This window comes from Mycothermus thermophilus (assembly GCF_041956435.1).
Source record: "Mycothermus thermophilus strain CBS 625.91 unplaced genomic scaffold VTJ04scaffold_5, whole genome shotgun sequence".
Classification (NCBI taxonomy): Eukaryota; Fungi; Ascomycota; class Sordariomycetes; order Sordariales; family Chaetomiaceae; genus Mycothermus; species Mycothermus thermophilus.
The window spans coordinates 2,157,495-2,183,468 of record NW_027191431.1 but is presented as its reverse complement, the minus strand read 5'-3'; the positions used below and the strand labels follow the sequence as shown (position 1 = coordinate 2,183,468).

Below are 25,974 nucleotides of genomic sequence, written 5' to 3'. Positions count from 1 at the left end.
TCAGAACCGCGGCCTCTTGGCGTTAGGCGGCCCACCGTTGGCCTCGCGCGCCCTCTTCCGCTCGAGCTCCGCCTTCATGATCCTCTCAGCTTCGCTCATCTTTTTCGGCGGTGCCGCAATGACCTTCTTCGGCGCGCCAGCCAGGGCGTTCTTGAACACGTTCTTTGGTTGTGGCGGCTTTGTGCCGAACTTGAGGGAGACCGGCTTCGCTGCGGAATTGTTGGACGATGGTGCCTCTGCCTCGGGGGTTGCTGTCGATGGCGCTTCTTTCGCCTCCGTTTTCGTTTCGGCCCCTTCGTCGGTTCTTCCATCCGTCGCCGACGCCGCAGCATCCGGCGGTGACTCGCTATTGGGCGCCGACTTGGAGATGGCAGCGCCAAGATTCAACTTGATCTTCTCTCCCTCCTGCCGCCTCAACTCCCTGGCAGCTGCGTCCTCCTCCGCATCAAGCACCACACCGCGTGCCTCGGCGTCGCGTTGCGCCCGCTTGATCTGCTCGCGCAGCATCATCTGCTCGCGCTCCTCATCGCCCTTATCCTGCATCTCCTTCCTGCGCGCCGCCTCCCGCCTGCGCATCGCCTCGGGCGAGTCGTCGATCCAGGCAATGAACAAGCCATCCTCCTTCTCCTCGGCCCTGACAAGGCCTTCGCGCGCAATGTGCTTGACGAAATCCGTCAGCGAATGCCAGCGCGTCGCGTTCAAATGGACGTGGTCTCGCCGCGCGATGATTTCCTGATAGAACTTGTTGGCGTGGATTTCCTTCTCGCCGTGCGACGTGCGCAGTTGCCGGATGAACTCGTTGAGGAATTGGCGCGAGTATTCGTCCTGCACGCTCTTGAAGTTCTCGCCCGCCTCGAGCGCCTTGCGCAGATGGCTTTCGGCCTGGCAGTGCATCTTGAAGGCATTTTCGTCGCGGCAGGCCTTCTCGCAGATTTGGCAGTACCATCGTAGTCGCGTCAGGCCTTTCTGCTTGAGTTTCTTGGAGAGGTGCTTGATCGAGCCCGGTTCGGCTTTGCCCATTGCGGATGGAGGGTGACTCGCTGCGCGGAGTCGGGCGGACTGAACGAGGGACTGGTGGGTTGGCGCGATGAAGTTGGATTGACTCGGTCTCGGTCAGACGCTGGATCCGACGGGGCTTGGGAGACGTTGTGGGAGCGTGGGTTGGATGTTGAATGTTTGGGGTTGGAAGATGTCGAAAGAAGGCGAGGTTGCCTTGACGTTTGTGCCTCTGACGATGTCGGTTGGTTGCCACCAAGTCAAGGCTCAAGAGTGAGGTGCATACAACCCTAACCCTACGACTTGTTTAACCCTGGATTTTTGCTGACACGCATAACCCTCGTTTGGGACGGACACCAAAGCTGTTTGAGCAAACTCTCACTTGGATCACACAATTGTTAGCATTTTGCAAGGGCGAAATACACTGTCACAGAAAGTTGACAGACAGGAAAAGTGGTAAACGAATGGGTATTAGTCGTTGCTTTTCGAAAGCCCAAGCGAAGGTATATGTCTCCGAAGTACAAGCCACGCCCAAGAGAACAAGACATTATCAGAAGACCAACCCAAATAGTATCCCGTGTCCATGAACGCCCAAACATGCAAATAGGTATCCCACAATACTACATAGTAAATAGTCTCTCTCCATACATCCATTTCTTCCATCTTCTTACTTTCATTACCCATAGAACCAGTACCTACACCCTGTTAGCAGCGTCCAACAACCAAAGGAAAAAAAAGGGGGCAACTTACTGAGTAGCGTACTGCACCTCAAACTTCTCCGGCAAACCCTCACAGGTCGCCGGCGGGCTGCCACCGACGGTCTCAACCCGATAAACCTCCTCCAGGCCGTCACTCTTCGCGGCCGCGCCGGCCTTAGAAACCAACTTCAGCCACGCCACGGCCCCCTCCCCCTTCAGCCCCTTAAACGCTCCCACGGGGGCCGGGCTGCTTGCGTTCTTGGCCCCGACAAACGCCCCGACACCATCCACCTGGAAGAACGGCGTCGTCCCATCCAAGAAGTAGTGCACACCGCTGCGCACCGCGGCGGTCGCTGCTGGCACGAGACGGCCAACGCCTTCGCTTTGGGACAGGTCAAAGTAGAGAGCGGCGCGGCCCAGGGCGTTGGCCACGGAAGGCTGGGTGGCGACGAGGCAGGAGGCGTCGAAGAGGGTGGCGACGGCGCCGAAGGCTTTGGGAGCCTCGGAAGGAGCGGAGGGGGAGCAGGTGTAGTTTTGCGTGCCGCGGCCGATGGCGATGTGTTTGAGCTTGAGACCAGAAGAGGGGGCCGGGAGGGAAGAGGCAGCTGTGGGAGGGAGTGGTTAGTTAGTTGGTTAAGGGTAGGATAAAATATAGGTTGTGGGGAACATACCTGGTGGAAGGGAGACTTTGGAGAGATCACAGACTGGTGGGGAGGAGAAACGGTTTTCTTGGACTTTGGCCGCGAGGTGGTTGAAGTACTCAGAGACGGCGCGGATATTGGCTGGGAGCTCGGGGGTGATTTTGGGGAAGGCAGGAGCAGCCGAGACGGAGGCGGCGAGTACCGAAGTGAGGAAGAATGTTGTGCGCATTGTGTGAGATGTTGAGATTAGGCGGTTGGGTCAGGTAGTTAAGTGGAAGACTGGGTATCACAGGACCAGCAGGAACCCAACAGCTATAAACAAAATGAAACAGACGCGAATAAGAGATAACCGTCCAAGGGAGAAATGGACGATGGTGAGACTTGTGGATGAGGATAAGGATGAGGATAGACACGATCAACACCTCAGCTTAGGGCGGCCAGGTGGTCACCTATTATACACTCTGACACTTACATGAGAGGTGGGTATGAAAGACATCCAGCCGCCAAGGCATGGCTCCTCGCAGAACACCAAAAGGAAGTGTGGTAGCATTCTATCCCGTCCAGATCCATGACCCGCGCTTCCATGAGCCGGAGATGGGAGTAACCTCCACTAGTATCCATGTCCGCTCGCTTCCGCTGTGTTTGGTCCGCCAGCCAGGCGCCAGAGAACCAGAGAAGTTTGTGCGCGGGCGGGAAGAGATGCCCCTGTCATACCGGTGGTGTTGTCTGACTGGTTGCGCATGTGGTGGAGGGTGTCGATCCCTGCCGCGAGCGGTGCTTACAAGCGCCGCTAACACGCGGCAGTGACTGGGATGTTTACGGAACTTCCCTCGGGCATTCTCGAAAAGAAAAACATAGCAGTTGAAACAAAAACGCAATGTTTTGCACAGTACCCTGGAATTGCTCAAAATTCTCTTCTGGTTCCTATTGCCGAGTTCATCTCGTCTTCATCATCATAGTAGAATCAAGCCAGTTTACAGTGAAGGCGAGAAGGACACAGGATCCTTGATGGACCCTCAAATTCCATCAAGGCGGGCTAATTGCACCACCCTCCAAGCGCGTTGAAATTAGCCCACCTCATCTTACCCTCCTCATTGGCTGATGCTATTTTTGCCCGCTTCGTTGACGCGCAGATCTTGGCGTTTAGCCGCCGTTGAGGTTGCAACTGGACGCCTCCACTCCACCCCACCATGTCCAAAATCATCGAGATGCTCCCATCTCTCATCTCAGATTTCCGATCCCTCTCTGCAACGTCCACATGGATCTTCTGACTGCGCCCTTGTCGTGCTGTGTAACCTCTTTCTTCGGGAACCCGAATGAGCTACCGGCAGCGGAACTGTCGAGATCCGTTCTTTTTTTTGTTGGCAGGTTGTAGTAGGTTTTCTCTGATTTGGAGTGAGAGAAGTGAGATGGGAATGGGCATGTGCCATTTGGCAATCTCGATCTCCACGTTGAGAAAAATCGATGTTCTATTACTACTCCGTAGTATTCTTCGCTTGGCAACTCACCTTCCGTGTAGCACTTTGTACAGCACCTTCGAACTGGTGGCTCGACGTTGACGTCAAAGTCTCGATAACTAGCCGCGCTCGCCAAGCTTGGCTCTCTTGGCACGTTCCGGTCCGGTGCCTCGATCCCACAGTTCAGATGCGCTTCTGCTCCGCTGCTAGCTGCCTTGTCCCAATCCCTTCATCTCCCATGTGGCAACCCCAGCCGGCCATCCAGAGAGCCAGCCGAAGGGTAAACGACTAAACCCTGGCAATTAGACGCTGGCTCTCGAAGCGGCCCGGTGAGGAGGCGGGGAAGATGCGGGTAACACACTTACGCACATAGGTCGCTGTCTAGGCGCCCTGGGGACGTAGGGAGCTGGGAGACTGACACCTTTGCTCCCGTGGACTGCCTTGGTTGGGTTCAGTTCGCGTCGCCATGTCTTTGACGGCATAATGGCGGACGGGACGGGAAGGTCGTGTGTCGGGTCCATTCCCGGAGGAGTAGGGACCTGGATAGTTGGGTAGCTCGAGGAAAAGTCAACGGGGGCCATGAGCGTCATAGGTACTACTACTGTCCATGACTTGCTGTCCCGAGAACCCGTATCCTACCTAACCCATGTCCATCTAAACGCCTTCCACCCCACCAAGTCAAGTCGGGTTCTTGGGATCAAAACATCCTACCTATAGAAACATCGTGTTGAGGTCGTCTCCACCCTCCCCGCTCATCCACGGTTGTCTCCCCACACCTTCATGTCCACAACCGCCCGCCGAGACGGGAGGCAACACAATCGCCGGGCCGTCGTACCACGTCCTCATGTCCTTCGTACGCCTCTCCTCCGGCTGCCCTCCTCTTCACCGAGATAGATATGCGGGAACACAACGACGCTGCGGCCGACAAGGCAAACCCAATAAGATGGTGGGTTTGCTCAGCTACCTTACCTCCCAGCAAGCCACTCACATGATACATGCTTCCCACATTCCTGCAAAAAGAGTCATGGGTATTAGACGAGAGAGGATGATCCCGTTGTCGTACCGGGCGCTCAGTTCTAGTATTGAATCTAATCCCTGCTTGATTCTATCCAATCGTCCATCCATGTGTCGAGCGGTAGACTCACAAAATTCCTCCCGGCCCTATCCCTCGATTATACAAACATAGCACACTACCACGATATGCTCCCAGACCTAACGCATGTACACAAGACTCAAGTACCATTAATTCACACCCCCTTCCAAATGCGCCGGTATCGCTGCCCCATTCCCATCCCCACCACCCACGCCCGTACTTCCCCCGGCGAGTGTTGTATGTCCGGCCCCAATCATATCCCCATGACCACCACCACTACCGAACATCCCTGCAAACACCAGCACGTGTAACACCAGCATGTACAGGGCAAACAAGTTCCTCCCTATCCGCGAGGACAGGATCGCCCTTGCAGCCGACACCACAGCTCTCTCGGGCAGACTCATCCTCTTCCAAGCGCGCGCTGACTCGCGCCCGCGGAATGCGGCAAAGGGGGTAAGGTTGGATTCGTAAGCTTTGCGATAGCGGTCGAGCCCGCCGAGCAAAGAGGTGGGTGGGGAGGGTTTGGCTAGTCCAGGGCTGGGTGGACCGAGGTTTACAGACGAAGGGTTGGGGTTAGTAGTTGAGGGGTTTGTTGCTGACGCGCCTGCGGAGGAGGTGGTGCGGTGATATGTGGAGACGTAGCGGGTTTTCTCGTAGAGGTTGAGGTTGTCGCGTTGTAAGGCGGCGATTTCCTGGCGGAGCTGAGATACTGTGCGGTGGGTTTCGGAAAGTTCCTGTTCGAGCTGGGCGTTGCGCTTTTTGAAACGGTCGCGTTGGGCAGTGATCATGTGTAGAATTCCGGATCCTCCTCCGGCGGGCAAACGATCGTCGTCGCGCGGGTTCAGGCCGCTGATGATGGAGGAGGTTGGGGAAGTGCGTCCGCCCTTTCGGCCCGGCGCAACGGATGGTGCATAGCGACTGTAGGCGACGGAGGCGCCTGATGGGAATGCGTTGGGTGCCTCAGCCTGGATGTTGGATAGCTCGTTTTCCAGCTTTTCGTTGAGGCTCTGGGACTTTTCGAGCTCGGCGTTGGTGCGTGAAAGCTCTTCTTGCAGGCTCTGTAGCCGGCTCTGCAGATCTTGGTGGGACACGCGGAGGATGGTCAACTCGTCACTCAGCTTTTTGTTGCGGGCGAGGAGAAGCTGCTCAAGCTTGTCGCCCTTGGCAGCGTTATTGTGTCCGTCATCGGCGTCCTTGGCGTCCTCATCGTCTCCCGTCGCAAATTCAATGCTCTTGAGAACCTCAAGTTCCTGCTTAATTTCGTCATAATCGCTCCACTTCTGCACCTTAGCCTTGAGGCTGTCGCGCTCTTCCCTGAGCACAGCGGCTTGCCTTTCGAGGGTGCGCAGCTTGGCATCAAGATCACGTTTCAGACTCTCCTTCTCCACGCGGGCAGCATCGAGCTTGCGAATCAGCGACGAGTTCTCGGATCTCATACGCATGTAGCCCGGATCGTCCTCGAGACTCGTGGGTGCCTGGGCCGGAACCTGCGACTTGGCCTGCGCCAACTCAAGTCGGAGCTGCTCGTTGCGGGCCTCGACCTCGGCCAAGCGGGCACTCGTCCGCTCCAGGTCCGAGTGGACCATATCGAGCTCGGCGGTCGTGACATGACCCCTCTCATCGTCGGCATCGCCAGTCTTCCCAAGGCGCTGGTTCACCTCATAACTGGCCTTGATCTCATTGATAAGGCGCTCCTGGTTCTCAATCTTTTCTTCGAGGGCCTTCTCCTTCGCCGCCCAGTTGTCTTGCTTCTCCGTGACGACGGCGGTCCACGAGGCTTCCACCTCCTTGACACGGCTCTCGAGGGTGTCCTGGAGCTTCTGGCGGGCGTCGCGTTCGGCTTGCAATCGGGATTCAGTCTCTTCGAGCTGGCCAGTGAGGCGCGCGACGGTCTCCTGAAGATGCTGGTTCTCCTGACTGAGCTTCGGCACGGTATCCTCGGCGACGAGCATCGAGTCGACGGACGCTTCGAGCAGGGGATAGGGGTCTGGGGCCTCAGATAGCGACGTGTAAGCGTGTAGGAATGTCGAGTTGACCGACTTGGAGTGGTTTGTCAGCAAGTCGATGAAGGTCTGGTAGGCTGTGGCCAGGTTAGCTGCTGAGGTGCACAGCGATATCCAGGGCTTGGTCACCGTACCCTTCAGGAGGCCCTTAATTTCGGCAAGCTTGCTGGCATCATCCAGCTTGCGGAAGTCCTTTGTCTTCTGAGCCAGGTCCTTCCTCTGTACGGTTGAGTCTCGCTGGAAGGCGACGATCTCGGACGCCGTGTTGTCAAGGTTGTTAATGAGAGTAGTGAAGTCGAGGGCTGCCAGGAAGAATCTAGTCAGTCAGGCTGCAAAGCAACAATGTCCTCAGAGATGCCGGCGGCGTACTCTTCCATTGTAAGATGGCGCTCTGGAACCTATTGACGGTGGTGTGCTGTTGGGATTCTGGCGAGGGCGCGCGCGGCCCTGCGTCCGGGTTGTCCGAGCTGTTTCTGTCCGCCATGGCCTTGGTCTCTGCTCGCGCAGTCCGCGGATGCTATGAATCGTGTGTCTTTGGCATTCACCTGGATGGCGGGCGTTGCAAGAGACAGGTGTTGAGGGGTGGTTGTTGGGAGTTGGAGACGGATGCGTGTCGTCCAGCTGCGGATCTGAGGACGGGATGGATGTCACCTGCAAAATGGTGGCCCCAGGAACAAAGATGCGCCAAGACGGCAAGGGAGTTGCCCAGCCCCACCTCAGCCTGGCCTGGGGCTGGCTTCTGGCTTCCGCCTGGAGCTGCCTGCCACTGTCCCCACGTGCTGGAAGCTGCCGTTAACCTGCGCCAACCGGCAGCCCTCACCTCAAACCATCCACCCACTGATGACCACCACCATGTCGCCAAACACCCGAGACTCGACATAGGTCCGGCTTCTAATACTCGGTCACCCTTTGCATCCAGCCGAGCGACAATGGTTCGGGATGCGCCATGGCATCCGACCCTCCGAGGAAGCAGGGCCGGGCGGCGCCAGAAGCACCAACAATAGCGTCTTCATCAACCTCATCACGGACAGCCACTCCCGCGCCCCCGCCGCCACCATCGCAACAGCAAAAACAGCAACCCCCAATACCGGGGCCGACTGCGCTTCCGGGCTCTCGTCCCTATGCTCTGCGTCCCCTCCTCCAGGACCTGCCCTTGGCTGCTGATGGGGAAAACGAGGATATCAGAATCAACTGCTTGGATTACTATGGTATGCATGGGGGAGCCATACATGATTGCCAGAACGCCAGCTGATTGCTCCCGTATATAGACGAGAACCTCTATGTTGGTACCAGCGCGTCTGAGCTCCTCCATTTCTTCCGCATCCCCCCAGACCCTAACGAACCGCGCGATTCTCCCACCTTCATCCTCGCTCGCCGTTTCTCCCCAAAATATGTTGAGCCGACCGGCGGCTTCAGTGGCCCGCGCCCGGGCGTGCAGCAGATCCTCCTTCTGCCACGCGTTAACAAGGCTTGCATCCTGTGCAACGGGACCGTCACCTTCTACTCCTTGCCTGAGCTCAGCCCCGTGTTCGACAGGGAGGTCAAAAACTGCAACTGGATAGGCGGCATCGACTTAAACGAGGGTCCCGGTGACGGGTCCAATGGAGTCACTATCATGCTGTCGTTGAACCGGAGGATCCAAGTGGCGAGGATCGGCGAAGAAGGCCCCAGGCTGGTTAGGGTATGTCTAGCATTGTCGACCAAAGTCATGCTGCACATCGTTGTTGTCTAACTCAGCTTCCAGAACATTGACTTTGCCGGGACCGTTCTCTCCGTCCGCAGGGACTCAATTGCATGCGTTGCCGATTCGAGGAGCTATGCTCTGTTGGATGTAGACCGTCAGCTCAAGATCCCCCTGATGAGCATTTCCTCTTTGGATAACTCGGAATCGGATGGCACCTTCGGTCAAGCGCAAAACGTCGCCGCACCCCCAGACGGTGGGCTAGCAAGAAGTGCTTCGTCTTCCATGCCACGGCCGAATTTCAACGCACATGGTCATTCTAGGAGCACAAGCCTAGGCGACTTTATCTCCGGGATTCGCAAGTCCGACAGACCTCCCGACGATTCTGTCTTTCATGACTCCGATACGCCATCGCCGTCACGAAGTCCAGCCCCAGCGACGGATAAACCCTTGCCTCCGCCACCGAGGATTTCCAATGACCGAATTTCCCAGCAAGCCGCGACTCCTCCAAGCCGTGCTACGCCATCCCCCAAGCCGGGCGTCTTTCTTAAACCCCACATCCTCTCCCCAACACCGGATGAGTTCCTTATTGTTACGGGTACTAGCCCCTTGGACCCCGGAATCGGCATGTTTGTGAACCTCGATGGCGACCCTACACGCCCCACGGTAGAGTTTGACAAATACCCGCGCGAAATTGCTGTGGACGGCGGCTCAGTTGACCCGTCATCTCCGATCCCGTCCATGGCAACCGGAGAAGATGGCTATGTTTTGGCATCCATGACCAAGGAGTTTGAGGATGGACCCCATCATGGGTTGGAGATTCAACGGTTCGACGTGAACGTTGGCGAACGCGAGCCGGAAAAGTGGTGGCTCGAAGTCCGGGACAGCGACGCGAGCCCGTCGGCAGCGCGCGGCCCGGTCGGGATACGCCCTCTACTCCAAAGTGAAGAGGTCATCTTTGAAGACGTCGTCGAACTTCTTTGCCAACGGCGCTTCACGCCCTTCAAGGGTCCATTGGAAACTCCGACAACAATGTCCCTGAAAAGCAACGACTCGAGGACGGCCCTGTCACTCCGGCGCCTCTCTGAAGAGCAGGCGCTATTTGAACGTGATTTGGAGTCTGAAGATGAGCAACTTCCGCCAGGTTGGGAGGCCACAAGGAACAGGGAGGGAGAAGACTTTGTGCGGCGCTTGGCCAAGACTACGTCTCGTCTCGCCGTTTGGGCGGGAAATAACATATGGTGGGCGGTCCGAAACCCCCTACTGACCCAACTCGACTCGGCCCTCGAGGCAGCGGTGCCGGCGGGCCAGCAGGCACAGGGCCTGGAGACTCGGCGGCAGCTTGTCGCACTCCTCGACTCCATCAAGGATAAGGAACCCATGACGGAGCTCGAGTTCATGACTCTTGGCTACATCAAACAGAAGGCTAGCATCATGCTGTTGACGGCGTTTCTTGCTTCTCCTGACCCTCCATTCACCGAGGCCGAGACGAAAGCGATCGAGGAGAATCTGGTCGGCGGAGACCTGGATGCGAGAGTTGTTCTCTCGCTCATTCCCGCGCTCCGGAATGAAATTGTGGTGAGCCGGAGAGGCATCTGGATCTACGGGGGCATCAAGGCCCTCGTAGAGAGCTACATATCTTCTGAACCAGAGGGTGTGGTCATGAGCATAAGCTCGCTGCCTCCAAGCGTTCTGCAGTTCTTGAGGCGCTTCCTTTCAGCGTGGAGACGAAAGAAGGGATTTGGAAGCATTCCGGACGAAGTGTTCCGGACTGTCGACGCCTCCTTGCTGCTGGTACTTCTGGAACTGGACCAAAACACGCCGTACGGCCAAACAGGCAAGCCTGGATCGGTGAGGAAAGAGCTCTATGACCTCGTCGATCATGGAGTCGACTGCTTCGATCGCGCCGTTGACCTGCTCGAATCCTACCGTCGCTTGTTTGTGCTCAGCCGCCTCTACCAGCACCGTAAGATGGTCGCTGATGTGTTGGCCACTTGGAAACGCATAATCGAAGGTGAGGAGGACCGCGGCGGCGAGCTCGGCGACGGTGAGCAGCGGGTGCGCAGTTATCTCTGCAATATCAGTAACCGGGCGCTTGTCCAAGAGTACGGACTGTGGCTCGCCAGCCGAAACCCAAGACTCGGCGTACAGGTCTTCACGGATGAAAAAGGCAAAGCCACCAAGTTCGAGCACACCCAGATTGTCGCCCTCCTCCGCGAGGAGGCGCCGGACGCTGTCAAATATTACCTCGAACACCTCGTTTTTGGCAAAGGCCACACAGTTTACGTCAACGAACTGATCGCTTACTACCTCGACGTGGTCATTACCGACCTCCAAACCTCGGCCGCCTCCCGCGACAATATGTCTGCCTCATACGAAACCTACCGCGCACTCCAGCCACCCAAACCCACCTACCTCCGCTTCGTAGCCGACAACGCCCCGCCAAACGACGAGGTCTGGCAAAGCCGGCTCCGCCTCCTCCAACTCCTCGGCGGAGGCCATGACTACGACGTCGATGCTATTCGCAAACGCATCAACGACTCCCTCGCGAGCTTACGGCCCCAGACGAACGGCGTTTCCCACCATGCTCTCGACGGAACCGCCACCGACCACCAAGAACATTCATACGGTCAAGACATGCTCGTCCCTGAGTCCATCATTCTCGCCTCGCGCGCTCGCCACCATGCCGCGGCGCTGCGCCTCCTCGTCCACCGCCTCGCCGACTACGACACGGCCGTGTCTTACTGCCTCCGCGGTGCCGCTGCCCTCACCCCGGCAGGAGCGGGGACGCACGACCACGGCCTCCCCCGGCGCAGTCAGAAACACGACGCAGCGCCGCCAGACTGGGAGGAGCAAACCCGCTTGTTTAGGATCCTTCTCGGCGAACTGCTCACCCCTCAGCCCGACAATGAGGATGGGAACGCGGCGCGCGCGGAGCAAGCTGGGATACTTTTGGCGAGGTTCGGCGCGTGGTTTGATTTGGAGGAGGTGCTGGAGCTGATACCAGAGGAATGGGGAGTGGAAATGGTGGGGGAGTTTTTCGTCTCGGCGCTGAGGAGGCTTGCGGCGGAAGGGAGGGAGGCGGCGGTTGAGAGGGCGCTGGCGGGAGCGGAGAACTTAAGGGTTGCTTATGAATGGGTTGTTAAAGTTGAGGAGAAAGGCGGTGTGTTAGAGGAGTAATTTTATTTAGGTTTGTGCATCTATCGTATGTTGGGGAGGGTTTGAATTGTTCTAGGTTCAAGGTTGGGGGAAGGGGATGGAAGGATCCTCTGAATCCTGACAAGGGAGGTCCTCTGATATTGTGTATATTGTGTATAGGCTATGGGAGTGTTTCCCTCCTTGCTCAGCTGGGTTTTTCATACAGTTTGTTGGCGGTGAGATACCTATGGGTTTCCTACTCTATTGCCTTTAGTCGATTCAAGTTCTTTCCTGACTCACTTCCCGATGTCTTGATCTCCCAATCACCATGTAATAACTACCTACCTACTCGGCCACAAAGTGAGAGCCATTCGGGAAGACACTGTGTTTGATGCGTCCACCTGTTGCAATCCATCCGCGATCCTACGGCAACCTAGGACCAACATATCGGCCCGACGTTGTACTGTACATACATCCCTTAGTATGACTTGCTGGTCTCGGCAGGGGTTGGTGAAAAAGATGAGACGGAGGAACACGAAGTTGGGGATTGACAGAAAATTCTTGGTTGGAAGGAATACTCCGTGATTGCGTGCTCATTGAAGCCGATGTTGGCCCGGTTCATGGGATATGCCTTTACCTGCCGCATTTGTCCAACGCATACAATGGAACACGTGCCTGAGGTGTTGTATCGCCAATATTGGATACCTGTGATGTGTTCTGGGGGTCTGGCAGAAGTTGGCCAGGTCCGGAGAAAACGGTAGAGCGGGTCCAAAACGGAGTCGGTCCATGGCCGACCACCGTGGCATGGCAGCCGGGACGGGACGAGGTCCTGTCCCAGGTTCCCACAGCGGGGGCAGGCTCTTCAATCCTGGTGAGGCTCCACTTCCCCAGAGATCTGTCGGGGTGCTGGGCACCTTGCTGCAACCTTCCGGCGTGAGACCCCGGATTTTTCAACAGCTTGGCCTCAGCGGGGCGAGGACTTGTCGAAGCCCGAGATGCAAGTCTGGAATTGGACTGGTCGAGAGATGGCCGGTGCATGATCCGAATGCGACTTGAAACTCTTGCTTCCTTCCTTCTACCGACTGCATCATCGTGTTTTGGACAATCATGATCAACTCAACCACTGAAACAAGGCGGATCATGCTATGACCGATCGTTGGATGGCCTTAGCTCTCTTTGCAACATGCTCCTTTGAAGGCAATTCTTGAGAACATTCACCGGACTTGACACAGGAAGTTTGAAAACCCATACTTCTTCCATCCAAGTAGTACTAGGTTCTATACTATGTCCTGTCCATCCTTACCAGCCACATTAGCAAATGCCATGTGCAGCCAGCCATGCTGCTGAACCCTCGTCGCCCCCTCTCTTGATGGCTTTTGATCAGACCACTTCCCGCAGTGACAGAGACCCAGCTACACTACGCGGTAGTCGACCATATCCCCCAACCCTTGAGATCAGGAAATGCGACGAGTGAAAGAATAAGCAAATGTGAGCGACTTTAATTCGACGCTAATCCATCATCAACTCTGTCAACTCCATCTTCGCGCGGACGCCGCTTACACGTGCAACCTAGGTCGTTGACGTCTAGTGTAGGTCATATTATGGCGCCATCAGCCCCACGCACGCGCGGCGCAGTTCATCGTCATCATATCCTTATGCCCGTCCCTGCATGATCCTCGTGGCCGGTGCCCAATCATGGATGCAGGGCAGCAAAAGACGGTATACATCCAGACGTTTGGTTACAGCAGCCAGTACTCAGTCGCAAACGCCGTTAAAGGTTAGTCTGGGGAAGATGCATACACATGGGCTGATGATGATGAACTGAACAAGCCATATAAAGTCTTCGACAGCTGGGGAATTGGGGGGCAAAGCATGCAGCAGGGGGATGGGGAGAATTTAGAAAGGAGACCGGAAAGACTAAACGTGTCGTTTTTTTCACTTAAGGAAATAGGGACAAATGCAGATGCTGACTTACGCTGTCCTCAGCCATTTTGGGCACGTTTCCTACCCCCCACGTTCCAGGTTGGTCTCATCAGAGATGCGCCCTTGTTGACAGACGCAACAAAATTGGAAGATGTCCAAGTGTTCGCAGGATGGATATCATGACTTTAGAGCAAAATTCAAGAAGATCAAATTATTATGCTCACAAACAAAAGACCATTTCCCAACTCCTTACCCCCAAACGCCTATCTACCCCCGCCGATCTCCAAACCTACGCCTTTGTCACACTCTCCGGGCTCTCGCTCGACCCCGGCCGACTACTATTGCTATGATGACTGCTTCCCGCCAATTCCGTCATACTCTCCGATTCATACAGCTTTCCCAGTCCCATCCCGCCTCCTGCCCCCATGCTCGTCCCATACCTGCCTCCGAAGGTCGGTCGATGCTGGAACGAACCACCCCCCACACCCGCTCCCGCTCCCGCTCCTGAGCCCATGGCCCCGGACATCCGATGATGTCCCTTCTCTCTCGCCTCAATCCCAACCATCTCATTCCCAACACTCCCACCACCACCCCTGCGATGATGATGATGATGAGAATGGTGCCCAACCTGCCTCCTCTCCACCCGCCTCCACCACAGCCGATCCCTCAGGTCCGCCCACAACATCCGGCACGCGCCCCACGAGGTGACCATGTAGATGATGGCGTTCCAAAACCCCTGCAGCGGCAGCACAAACGCCGCCACATGCTCGAGCGCCAGCGACGTGCTGCCGCCGTGGATGATGCTGTAGACGCGGTTGGCGCTGGACGGGATCCACGTGACGCACAACGCCGTGAAGAAGAGGATGGCGCACTTGGTGTAGGACCAGGTCGCGTTGCTCGCTTCGTAGGCCGCCCGCCGCCGGAGGGGCACGGAGGCGTTCGTCGTCGTCGTGGTGAGCTGCGGCGGGGGCACTTGGCCCGGGTTTGTGGTGCTGCTGTTGTTGTTAGAGGAGGAGGAGGAGGAGGAGGAGGAGGTGCTGTTGTGGCGCCCGTTGTTCGAGGTGAGATGGGTGCTGGTCGGCTTGAGGGTCGCGGATGTCGAGGTGTTGGTGGGAATGCGTCCTAGCCCGCTGTTTGGGTTCTGGTTTGGTCTGTCAGGGGCGACGTCGGTAGTGGGAGAGACGTCCGGGATGGGATCGTCCAAATCCCCGCGTCGGAGGTTCTGATGTCGGTTCGATGAAATGGTAACCGAGTAGGCGGCGCGTGGGGGTTTCTGGGGCGCGCTAAGCTGCGACCGTCGGCGCTCGGTGCTCATCCTCCTCGCACTGGCGCCTTCTGGAGATGCAAGATCGATATTCGGTTTGCTGCTGTCGACCACCTCCGTGGTTACAAAGACCTCGGTAGTCTTGACAGAGATGAAGGGATCATCCACAGGCACAACCCGAGCTGGTGTCTCAGGTTCATTATGGGTCGTGCTGAAGCTGAACTGCTTCAGTTGCTTGTGCTTGATGTAGATTTCACGGCCGGCACGGATGTAAATGAAAAGGGTAAGGAAGATAGTAAGCCTGGAGTTGTCAGCGTTTCCGTATGTCTTTTCCTCGTCCCCGTAAAGACTCACCAGACAGGCCCATAGAAGAGCACAATGCGGAAGATATCCCAATTCGGCGACGTCCAACACCAAAGATTGGCGTTTCCAAACATACGACCTCTCTCAGGCGTCTTGACAAACACCATGGTCAGGGAGACCGCAAACGGGAGACCGTAGCAAAACACCAGGTATGGAACCTCCATCTTTCGTAACCTCGCGGCGTCGAATTTGAAGTAGAAGGTCAGGTAAACGTTGATAGCCATGGCCAACATCCACAGGGCGTCTGCGGGCATGAACCTGGAATGGGCCGTCAGTACACTTCAACGATGTCATGGTGCCGGTGTGGGAAGACAATACATTTGGATAAGAAACGCCTGTGTCTGGCAGGGGGCGCCATCCGGGTCGTCGACAAACGAGGTAGCCATGAGGGTGGCCACGTTCGTTACGAGGTTTCCAATGGTGGCGTAAAATACCAACCGGTTGATGGGTTTGTGAAAGGCTTTGGAACAGGTGAAGGTGGTGATGACGAATAAAGACCCCATGACAGAGAGGACAGAGGTGGTCCGCTCAAGGACGTTGAAGACGAAACGGGGCTCGGCCGAGCGCCCGTGTAACTCGGCCATTGTGTCTTCGGGCAGTCAAAGACTTGGACGATCTCGAATCGAAAAGAAAGGGTTGTTGTTCAAAATTCTCAGTCGGGGGTAGGAGGTTATCCAAGATGACCCCGTAGAGAAGAGACACGCCGCCAGGAATATGGCGCCCAATTAACACGGGTGTATAAAGAGTCAACCTGATCAAGGGACAAATGGATGGGTTAAATCAGGTCTGGACAGTCTTTTTGGTGGCATGCCAGGCCGTTCAATATCGAGAGAATGTATGAGACTCGAGTGGTGGGCGTTTGATCCAATATGCTGGGTCACGACCAGACAATACAGCCACGTCGGTCATGATCTGATGGATTCAGGAGTGCAGCGAGTGGCTTCATGTAATCGGACGGGATGATATAAGATAGGGTAGAAGGTCCGAATGAAGACAGACTCGAGTCGCCATGCCCGTCGGAGATCAGCCTCCAACCAACAAGAACCGACAGCGTCATTCATCCCATGAGCGCATGTGGGCAAGACTTGCATGCCTGGGAAGGGGTTGGATCCTGGCATGGTGCGGGGGAGGGTTTGTCATCACCGGGGCAAGGGTCGAACCCAAGAGGAATGCGTATGTTGTTGGAGAGAGATCTTTCGTGCATGCATTGGCGTGCAGTCCCGGCCAACCGGGGGGATGGCGGGGGAACGGGCAGCATCCTCAACCAACCTGCACTAGCCTGAGCAGGCATGCTGCTCCGTTTTTGCTACCCTACATGACAGATAATTCGTTCTTCAGGGAGAAGAGGAGGGTATAAGCCAGCACGCGGCGACATGGGATGAAAGCCACATGGTGTCCATGGAGTTGTCTTGTCCAAGATTGTTGAGGAGTGTAGTTGGTGCGGCGCAGGCATAAACTTGGGAGCTTCAACCAGGGTGGCAACGAAACGAATTGGAGGCGGAAACACGCCGATCAAGCAACCTAGAAGCCAAAAATGGTTGGTTCTGCGAGCGTCGATGGAATCACCTGGCCTGAGCGTTTCTGGGATCCGGATGATCCCCTGTCGGTGTGAGGACCGAATGGACATGTTGGTTCTCGGTGTCTCCACGGTGTAAGTGGCCGGGAGAGTGGCCCGGTAACATCTTTTGTTTCTCATCTTACAGAGTACAATGCCGCAGGAATGGAATCTCTCGGTTTTGCCCCCATACGGGCAGTATTATTGAAAGTTGCGGGATTAAGTGTTGCTGACTTTGGGTCATTTGACGTTGGGAATAAAAACCTGGAAGAGAGGAGCTGCCAGGTTTCCCCAGAATCGGGCAACTGGGCGAAGTGGAGCCATGCCCGAAGCTCCACCGCCGAGTGTATCCACAGCCTCCACTTCCCCAGAAAATTGGTGGAGATGGTTGCACCTGCCGTGACAGTGGATGGCAGATGTGCGTCAAAATCTTGCAAGGAGGCAACCAACTAGGGCACGCCGCCGCGGAAGTCGGTGACAAGTTGAGCTTGACAAACAGGCACTTAGTGCCTACTTGAAGGAGCCTCGTAGCTACTTATTAGCCAGGAGGGGTTTGACACGACCAGATCCAAAGCATTCATCGAACCACTCTGAAGCTAGATTGTGATGAGAAAGACAGCTTATGGCGGTGTAAGGACACGGCTACGCACCAGCTGTCTCTTTCCCGACCACAGTTATGTTCTTAGGTGGTTACTGACCTGCCTGGCTGGGTTCGAATGCTTACACCGGTCAATCCATCAGGCCCGATCGGAGTCGGTCAATGTCTCGAGCGCTCGGGAGGATTCGAAACCCGGACTGTACCCAACTTCAGGTTGTAAGTTTGGAGTAAAAGAGCCCCAAATCCACCTGCCCTTCAGACAAAATGCATGTTTGCAAGACTGGCTAGGATCTCTTGGCACAGTGACGGCCATGTCTGTGCATGCTTTTCCAGCCCAGATCCCCAGAAATCTCCGCGAACATGTGGAGTTGCGCGGTCGTGATTCTGCAACGGAGACCATGGTGTCCTTTCCGTTCTTGGTTAAATCGCACCGTTTGACCGTTACGAAACCTCTGGGCAGCTTCCGGGTTCCCGACCACCACCACATGGAAATCAACAACACAGGCACTGAGCATCCTTCAATGCAACATCCTCAGACACTACCAAAGTTTGGGTTAAATCCCCATTACAACCTCCCACCTTGAACTCAGCATGCATGCACCTTCGTCATGTTTTGCCCAGAATGTTAGGAGACAAGACTGGACACATAAGGTTGTCTTGATCAAAGGTGGGCGATTGATGACCGACGTCATTTCTAGGTTGGGAGGCAAACTACAGGCATGTTTGAGATACACCGTATCACAAAATGACCAAGAAGTCTCGACACGATGTGCCATTTGCTCTCTGAGATCAATCACCAAGATCAGAAAGGATTCTTGTTTTCGTCCTGATCTTATACAACGTAACTACCATGTAGCTGCATATCCATGCTTCAGAATAAGATCCCTACCTGTAGGTCACTACCCGGCCTTCCAGCTCTGGGATTTATTCCACCTCGTCTCCTATGTTACCCGTTGGCATCGTAGATGCTGTGTGGAACCGTTCCAGGTCTGCATATAAATCAAATGTTCCAATGTGCTCCTCAACTCACCGTTTCCCCCTTGCAAATGCAGTTGGACCTTTGGGAGGGATGCCCGGGACCGGCCGATAAGGTAGTCCGGGTGAAGACCCACTTCTCCGTTTCGTTCCGGAGCTTGGCGGAGGCTTGGCCCGGCTCCGCCCATCCGAGCGCCCGGCCGGATCACCGGACAAGTCCTGTCACTTGCCCATTTTGAATATTGGTTCCTGGTGATCTTTTATCTTGGAATAAGGTCTTGTTGGGTTCTTGTTACCTCGTCAATAGCAAGCATGTCAGCACTGCTTGATAAAGGAGGAACCCAGCTCTGAATTCATGGCATGAAGTGAAACAAGGACTCCATGTATTCAGTCTCCGTTACCCGTGTCATCCTTGATCATCACTTTCCTATCCCCCACCCGAGAGGTATATAAGAAGAACATTCTAACAACTGCTATCAACAATAATAAAAAAGGAGGACAACCCGAAATATTGTGCATGTGTTCTGAAGAAAAAGACGCCATTCCCAAATCAAAAGTCTACACTCCACTCCAGCATCCCGTCTTAGTAAGCACCTATTTCTGCCCTGGAAGGGCATTCCATCGCCCAACAAACTTGGACAGCAATTCCTCAGGCGGAAGCCTCAAAACATTAAATCCACGTATCCGGTTGGATGAAAATAGGGCTCATCTGATCTTCCATATCCCGCTTCGGGTGTGAGTCAGAGCCTCGGGAACCCGGCGAAGATTGCGGACCATACGTGTTGCGTCTTTGTCCAGAACCAATCCCAAACACATCATTGTCCTGATTGGAATGACCCGAATCAGTTGCCTCTTGGCCATGGGCCTTTGTAGACTCCTCGCCAACAGCACTTCCCTTCGGGCTGGCGGCTTGGGCACGCAGCGCGTCCAGTCGAGCCCATTCCGCTGGAGTCTTCCAGTCGTCCGGGTTGTCGGCGCGGAGCCTCAGCCTTGTCGAGTTCCTTGGGGGGATCAGAGGAGGCGGTTTTGAGGGGCAGCGGGTTGGAGTCATGGGAATGTAGTATGCGGTCGGTGGAAGGAGAGGGTTGTCTCCTTGAATGTGCCCACGCGAGTCCTGTCGTATCACCTGCCGTGATGGGGTCTTCAGCGAATTATACCAGTAGCTGATGAGTTCCGAGGCGGACTCCTCGTCATCCATTGATTGATGCTTGTGCTCAGTTGAAGAGGGTGGCTGGGTGGGTGTTGTCGGCAGCGCCTCAGATATCGACCCGGCATGCGTGGTAGTGGTAGTACAAGTAATCGTGCTGTCATCACGGCGAATGGAAGGAATCTGTGAACCGTGTTGCACTTCGGTCATGAAGTCGGGTTGACGGTGATCTGGGCTGAGTATATGGACTGGATTCGGAGTTTTAAATGTTATGTCGGCTGGGCTGCGCATCACACCATGCGAATTCAAGGTCGGAATCGTCAAATGAGTCATTTTGGACATCATTGACTCTGCCAGTCAATTAGCAGTTGTGATATGAAGGATCCCATGGATCTCACGCACCTTTGGACGACCGATCCGGGGTTTCAAACCCACTGCGCTCGGAGCGATCTATGGTGCTCTTGCTCTGGGCCGGTACTAAAAACTGAGGAGAATCGTCTTCCGTCATTGCCAAAACATTGTTGAGAGATGGTGTTGTTTTGGTAGGAGCTCGAATTGTGTGGTATGGATTGAGTTGCTGTCGGTCGCCTCCAGCAGAAGCAATTTTGCTTCCAGGGATGGAGAAGATCTGGTCGCTGTTCAGAATTGATGGCACCTTGGGCTTCTTCCTGCGAAGGGTCCCGAAAATGTTCAATGGGTTGCGGTCTGACATGGGCGAAGCTCGAGAGCATGTAGTCGAAAGGCTGCTTCGGCAGGTCTTGTCGCTCTTCTCTGCCTCTTTTTCGTGTTTCTTCCTTTCTTTTGCCTGCCCGACATTCTCATACTCGACGTCCACCGCCCAGTCGACCTCAAACATCTTGGTTGGTGTTGCTGCGTGGTGGCCGATGTGCTCGAAAACCGGTTTTATTTCCGAATTTCTACTTTGTGTTGTAGAAATTTGTGGCCTCAGGTTGAAAGACGAGAAGTGGAAATTTAGCGCCGGGTCGAAAATCGGAAAATTGTCTTTCAGTCGGTCCTTAGGTAAAGTTCAGACGAATTGGAATGGAAACCTGGACTTTTGCACCAGAGATTCCTTGCCGTAGGGTGGGCAGCGTGAAGAAGAGGTCGTTGAGTCCGGTGAGTCGGGTATCGCGAGTCGCATGGGGTTTGGTTGAAAGGTGGAGGGAATTGAACTCCCGAAGATCAAATGAGTGGCGTTAAGCAAGGTATAGTCCTCAATCAATCTTTGTGGAAAGAACAATGGGTCTGGAAAAATTCTCTAGGGTTTGAGCATTTCACAAGACCTTGCACTTTTCGGTTACTCGGCTTCCTTTGTGTTTCGACATTCCGCGCGTCCAGTGAGTTTGCAATCGTCCGCAATCGTGCTGCTGGTCACAATTGACGTGGGCGTCACTTACCTTGGCCATGTGGCAACAACCCGACATACCCTTTGTTAAGGCTTTACTAGAGTTTGCAAGCCTCCAGATTGTAACATGGATTCAGGGGCTAATCGGCGTTTCCTTGATCCAGGCACTTGAGCTACGTGACGGGAACCCGGATTTTGGCATGGAGCTGTCTCGGCCGTTATTTTGAAACTCGGCTTCCACCAAAGCGATGGGGCCAAGTCTGTGAGCGAACCGCTTCTCAGTATTTGAGGACACGACGTCAGTCGGGCCAACCGGGTGATGTTTAAGACCAAGACCGTGCACTTCTTGGGCAAAGGATGTGCCCGGTAGGGCACGCCTTGCTTTTAAAAACAGAAGCAAGCTGAGCAGGTAGCCTTTCTCCATTTAATTAACAGAGCTGGTGCCAAGGAGAAGCTGAGGCATCCCGCATCTTGAGCGTGTTCCATAGCCCATACGACTTGGGACGGCCTCGGATCCTGGCAGATGCAGCGGTTTCTATGCATGCGGCCTTGGATGCAGGTCTTTCATCACGATAGCGCCAATTAGACGAAGGATAGATCAGGTAGCGATGGTGACACGAGATGCCACCTAGATAGGAAAGAGACAATGCGACTTGGGACAGACTTGGTACGCGTGCTCGGACACGAGTCTGTCTATCTAGGACCGCGGGATATGTGACTCCAACCACGGCATGAGGAAATATTGAAATCAGAAACAAATCTCAAAGAGCAACTATTTCATGTCAAGGACTTTCTTCAGGATTTCCGTATACTCGGATTGTCAAGAGCGCCAATGGGACAGGGGTGCAAAGAGGAATTGACGGCATGGTCTTGTCAGGGTCTGCATCTTGCACTCAATACGATACGCTGTGTAACCACCCTCTTAGGAACTGTTTTCCTCTTACGCGAAGGGCATATCAGTGTCAACATAGCTTGTAGAACCGTGAAGCATCAAGTAATGCGAGATGTCGGGTGGCCAGAACCTGGAAAACCCGAACCGGACCGGGCCCGGATTGAGGGACTTCACTTCGGGGCGGCGGTGTCCCCACAACCCGGCCAGTCCTTGACCATTTTGGAAGGCGGTCGGGTCCGCTCCGCGAATGCCAAGACCCGGAGCCCGGGTCTTGGCTCGGCGGCATGGGACTTCCACCCGGACGGGGTCTTGGCCAAGCCGGCTGTTCATGCAACGGGCCGAGATCCTTGTTTCAATCAAAAGTACACCCACATGATCTGTCAGCTCATGATGTAAAGTCGACACAAGTCAACAAACAAGGGAGCGAGGAACCGCCCCTAATATATCGATTCTCCTTTTCATGAGCGATCTCAGACATACTTAAGTCAACCGTACTTCGGAATTCCGTACATGGAAGTTAATCTGCTGCAATTGGCTGTGTTCCGTGCATGAATAACAAGGAACAGTACAACCACATGTCTGCTTGTTGCTATTTGGAGGGCTCGAGAACAAGCAGCATCGTTGTTATACAATATGTGGAAAAATAAAGGCGTTGCAGAGAACTCTTCTGGATCAGCCTCTTCGGGTGACTATACTGAGTGAGCCTGTTCAAAGGGCTTTCGACCGCCCATGGCGTGATGAATGCTCTTCAGGCATGTTCTGTGGCGATCGGTGGCATCCATGCAACGCCAATGCTGTGGCTTTATTGATAGACTGCTCCTCTTTAACAACTGAATAGTGCCTACTCGAGAAGTTGAAGGAGGGATCTGAGGCTTAACAGACATAATGTGCAACGTCGAAGCGTGGACAGCTATGGTTAAGCCAGACATGAACTGACTGTGCGAAGGGAACGAATCTACCTCGGTTCTTGTTTATGGGCCAGATATCTCCAATTTGTCCCATCTACCACCTATCACGCTCCCGCCTTTGTAAACAAATTGGAAGGCAGGCATCGTCGAGGAAACCGCATCCCCTCGCCCAGCAGGACAATATTGGTCATTGAACAGTATTCCACTCCACATCCACTTTTCCCAGTTTCTTCCCCCAGACAACAATATACAAATCGACAACCCGAACCGAAATCCCAACAAAACCAACCACACGAAACAACATCTCAAAGTATTTCTGCCGGCTCAAGGCAACCTTCCTGCTTTTCATATTTCTTCCTCGACCACTCTCATTTATTCGCTCCTCCCTTCTCTCCCTCACCGACCCACAACTGTGTCTTTCACAAAACAATCATTACCATCATCACTTACCGATGCCCTTGGAGGACAAGCACACATAACCAAGCTGTCTCTCTCGCCGCTCACCTTAGGTAACCCGAGCTGCAACACTCAAGCAACGTTTACCCTAATTGCTTGACAATGGCTCCAGGTTTCCTTGCCACTCTTGGAGTGTCTGGCTCACATTCTCCTCCCCAAAGGCAAGTTATGCTTCCACGATCTCGGTTCGCTCCGAGAAAAATGACGTCGAGACCACCAGAACGTTCGAGTCCAATGTTCTGGCCATCTATTCCACATCCACTTCGTTTCCTTGCTCCTCAGTATTTGCGTTGTTACTGGACCGAGACAGCAACTCCAGGTTTCCATGTCACGTTACTGGAATACAACATCCTGAATTTCCGACGCGACATCGAGTTGCCGACTCCATACAACACTGTTCTCTCTGTCACCCAGGAGGCGTGTTCTGCTTAATGATACTAACTATCACAGAGAGGAAATCGAGATGCATTCACAAGGCGCAGTCCTGGAAGAAGGGGTCGAAATCAACAACACACAACCTACGACTTGGATTGGCAAATGGAAGCATGGCGTGGGAAGCCTGATCAGCCGCGTTGACAATTTTCTGGCTCGGTCTCCAGTTGGAAGGTTGTTCCGTTTGAATGGATGCGGTCATGTAAGTGCTCAATGACCCTAACTCGATATCCAGATGGACAACCAATACGACTAACCTTCAACCTTTGCTCATCAATAGCCAAAGGAGATCAAAGATGCCCGCCTCTCCGCTGAGATCCGAGCTGGCCTTACAACCTTCTCAACTGTCGCCTACATCATGGCTGTCAATGTGCGTATGACTGGTCTTATGTGCTGCGAATCACTCTAATGGCTCCTAGGCAACCATCCTCGCCGAGGCTGGGTATGACTGCCCCTGTCTTGAGCCACACAATCTCAAAGGCGACTGCGCCAATATGGATGAGTGGACCAAGTGTCATGATGGTATGTCAATCACATTGGAGTATGGCTTACTTGTTCGACTGCTGATATTCATGTAGAACTCAAGCTTGATCTCATTACCGCTACCGCTGCCATCGCTGGTCTCTCCAGCATTCTGTTCGGTCTGTGCACAAACCTCCCGGTTATTGTTGGGTAAGTAGGCACGAACCTTGCAGCCGCTGGCGCACACGCTAAGACTGAGACAGTCCCGGAATGGGCCTCAATGCCTACTTCACTTACCAAGTCGTCGGCGTCAAGGGACGGGGCCCCATCAGCTATCGCCTCGCTCTCACAGCCATCTTCATGGAAGGCTGGATCTTTATGTTTCTCGCGCTGACTGGAATGCGGCACTGGTTGGTCAAGATCATCCCTCGCACCATCAAGATCGCAAGCGGTGTGGGCATTGGCCTGTTTTTGACTCTCATCGGAATGACCTACACTGCCGGTATCGGAATCATTACCGGCTCCCTGACTTCGCCGCTCACGTTAGGTGGATGTCCCATGGAGGACCTCAATGAGGAAGGGGAATGCGCGTCTGGATTGATGACGAACCCCAAGGTAGGTGCTTTTTTGTCATCGCTGCCTCCAGACGAGTGTTACTCACGGCTCTTCAGATGTGGGCAGGCATCGTGTTTGGCGGTCTCCTCACGACCGTCCTCATGAGCTTCCGTGTCAAAGGGGCCATCATCATCGGCATTGCTATCGTCTCCATTCTGTCATGGCCGTGAGTTCCATCTTCCCTATATGAGCCTGGGTTATGTTGCTCACTGCTTACCATCACCGTAGCCGGGACACCCCTTTCACGTACTTCCCCAACACTCCGGATGGTGATGAACGATACAAGTACTTTTCCAAGGTGGCCAACTTCCATCCCATCAAGCACACCCTCCTGCAGCAACAATGGAATTTGGGAGGTGACTCGGCTGCCAAGTTTGCCTTGGCACTGTTTACCTTCCTGTACGTTGACATTATCGACTGTACTGCGACGCTGTATTCGATGGCCAGGTTCTGCAGCAGAGCCCGAAAGAACGAGTCTGACTTTCCTCGGTCGACCGTGGCTTTCTGTGTTGATGCTCTCTGCATCTCTATCGGTTCACTACTTGGTGTCTCTCCGGTCACCGCCTTCATTGAGAGCAGTGCTGGAATTGCCGAAGGGGGCCGCACCGGCCTGACAGCGGTGGTTGCAGGATTGTGCTTCCTCATCTCACTCTTATTCGCCCCGGTATTGGCATCGGTTCCTCCTTGGGCCACAGGCTCTACCCTGATCTTGGTGAGCTTTGTGCCAAGATGTTGGTTGGACGCTATTAAGTCTCTAACTTTGCTTCAGGTGGGTTGCATGATGATCCGTCAAGTCACCAAGATCAATTGGTCTTACATCGGGGATGCCGTTCCGTCTTTCGTCACGATGGTGTTCATCCCATTCAGTTACAGTTGTGCCTACGGCCTGCTTGCGTGAGTCTCGCATCCTTCCTCCTCACCAGATAACCCCAAACTGACAAGGCTGTCTGCAGTGGTTTGTTCACGTACACAGCCATCAATGTTCCCGTCTGGGCCGTCGTCAAGATGTCACGCGAGAGGATCGTCCCTGACAATTACCACCTCAAGGAATACTGGACCTGGCGGCCTCCTAACCAGCGCCCCTGGTTCTTGCGAGCGGCAGCCAAATTTTGCGACTGGACCAAACGCCGCAAGAGCCGGAGCACCGCATTCTCCTTGAACTCAGGCGAGGATATTCACCGCGCTCCCTCGGTGCGGCAGCACTCGGATACGGCATCCAAGGGCCCGACAGATTCCCCGCCAGAGCTTCTCCGTCAGCCTTTCTAAAGGACGATGGAAGATTCACCATCCATTGAAGACGGCCCCTGGTGAAGGGGGAGCCGGACAACAACT

General features: G+C 54.7%; 8 protein-coding genes across 8 annotated transcripts; 2 read left to right on the top strand and 6 right to left on the bottom strand.

Moving 5' to 3' along the window:
- Positions 1-1,020, bottom strand: VTJ04DRAFT_7845 (uncharacterized protein; the record flags this gene model as incomplete). Its single annotated transcript, XM_069366216.1, has 1 exon — positions 1-1,020. The coding sequence occupies one exon, from the start codon at positions 1,018-1,020 to the stop codon at positions 1-3; it is 1,020 nt and encodes a 339-aa protein (XP_069217173.1).
- A 652-nt stretch (positions 1,021-1,672) lies between these two features.
- VTJ04DRAFT_7844 (uncharacterized protein) lies at positions 1,673-2,564 on the bottom strand (the record flags this gene model as incomplete). Its single annotated transcript, XM_069366215.1, has 3 exons — positions 1,673-1,691; positions 1,747-2,299; positions 2,366-2,564. The coding sequence occupies 3 exons, from the start codon at positions 2,562-2,564 to the stop codon at positions 1,673-1,675; spliced, it is 771 nt and encodes a 256-aa protein (XP_069217172.1).
- A 1,411-nt stretch (positions 2,565-3,975) lies between these two features.
- Positions 3,976-4,313, bottom strand: VTJ04DRAFT_7843 (uncharacterized protein; the record flags this gene model as incomplete). The annotated part of the gene is made up of 2 exons (XM_069366214.1): positions 3,976-4,080; positions 4,158-4,313. The coding sequence occupies 2 exons, from the start codon at positions 4,311-4,313 to the stop codon at positions 3,976-3,978; spliced, it is 261 nt and encodes an 86-aa protein (XP_069217171.1).
- Positions 4,314-5,034: 721 nt separating this feature from the next.
- On the bottom strand, positions 5,035-7,372 carry VTJ04DRAFT_7842 (uncharacterized protein; the record flags this gene model as incomplete). Its single annotated transcript, XM_069366213.1, has 3 exons — positions 5,035-6,965; positions 7,023-7,190; positions 7,258-7,372. The coding sequence occupies 3 exons, from the start codon at positions 7,370-7,372 to the stop codon at positions 5,035-5,037; spliced, it is 2,214 nt and encodes a 737-aa protein (XP_069217170.1).
- A 462-nt stretch (positions 7,373-7,834) lies between these two features.
- VTJ04DRAFT_7841 (uncharacterized protein) lies at positions 7,835-11,749 on the top strand (the record flags this gene model as incomplete). The annotated part of the gene is made up of 3 exons (XM_069366212.1): positions 7,835-8,096; positions 8,157-8,569; positions 8,633-11,749. The coding sequence occupies 3 exons, from the start codon at positions 7,835-7,837 to the stop codon at positions 11,747-11,749; spliced, it is 3,792 nt and encodes a 1,263-aa protein (XP_069217169.1).
- A 2,170-nt stretch (positions 11,750-13,919) lies between these two features.
- VTJ04DRAFT_7840 (uncharacterized protein) lies at positions 13,920-15,841 on the bottom strand (the record flags this gene model as incomplete). Its single annotated transcript, XM_069366211.1, has 3 exons — positions 13,920-15,195; positions 15,249-15,515; positions 15,576-15,841. 3 exons carry the CDS (start codon positions 15,839-15,841, stop codon positions 13,920-13,922), a joined length of 1,809 nt encoding a protein of 602 aa, XP_069217168.1.
- Positions 15,842-19,055: 3,214 nt separating this feature from the next.
- On the bottom strand, positions 19,056-20,040 carry VTJ04DRAFT_7839 (uncharacterized protein; the record flags this gene model as incomplete). The annotated part of the gene is made up of 2 exons (XM_069366209.1): positions 19,056-19,762; positions 19,935-20,040. The coding sequence occupies 2 exons, from the start codon at positions 20,038-20,040 to the stop codon at positions 19,056-19,058; spliced, it is 813 nt and encodes a 270-aa protein (XP_069217167.1).
- Positions 20,041-23,367: 3,327 nt separating this feature from the next.
- On the top strand, positions 23,368-25,908 carry VTJ04DRAFT_7838 (uncharacterized protein; the record flags this gene model as incomplete). The annotated part of the gene is made up of 10 exons (XM_069366208.1): positions 23,368-23,465; positions 23,584-23,767; positions 23,846-23,935; positions 23,985-24,087; positions 24,144-24,237; positions 24,291-24,642; positions 24,699-24,808; positions 24,871-25,354; positions 25,412-25,536; positions 25,596-25,908. The coding sequence occupies 10 exons, from the start codon at positions 23,368-23,370 to the stop codon at positions 25,906-25,908; spliced, it is 1,953 nt and encodes a 650-aa protein (XP_069217166.1).
- Positions 25,909-25,974: the final 66 nt, after the last annotated feature.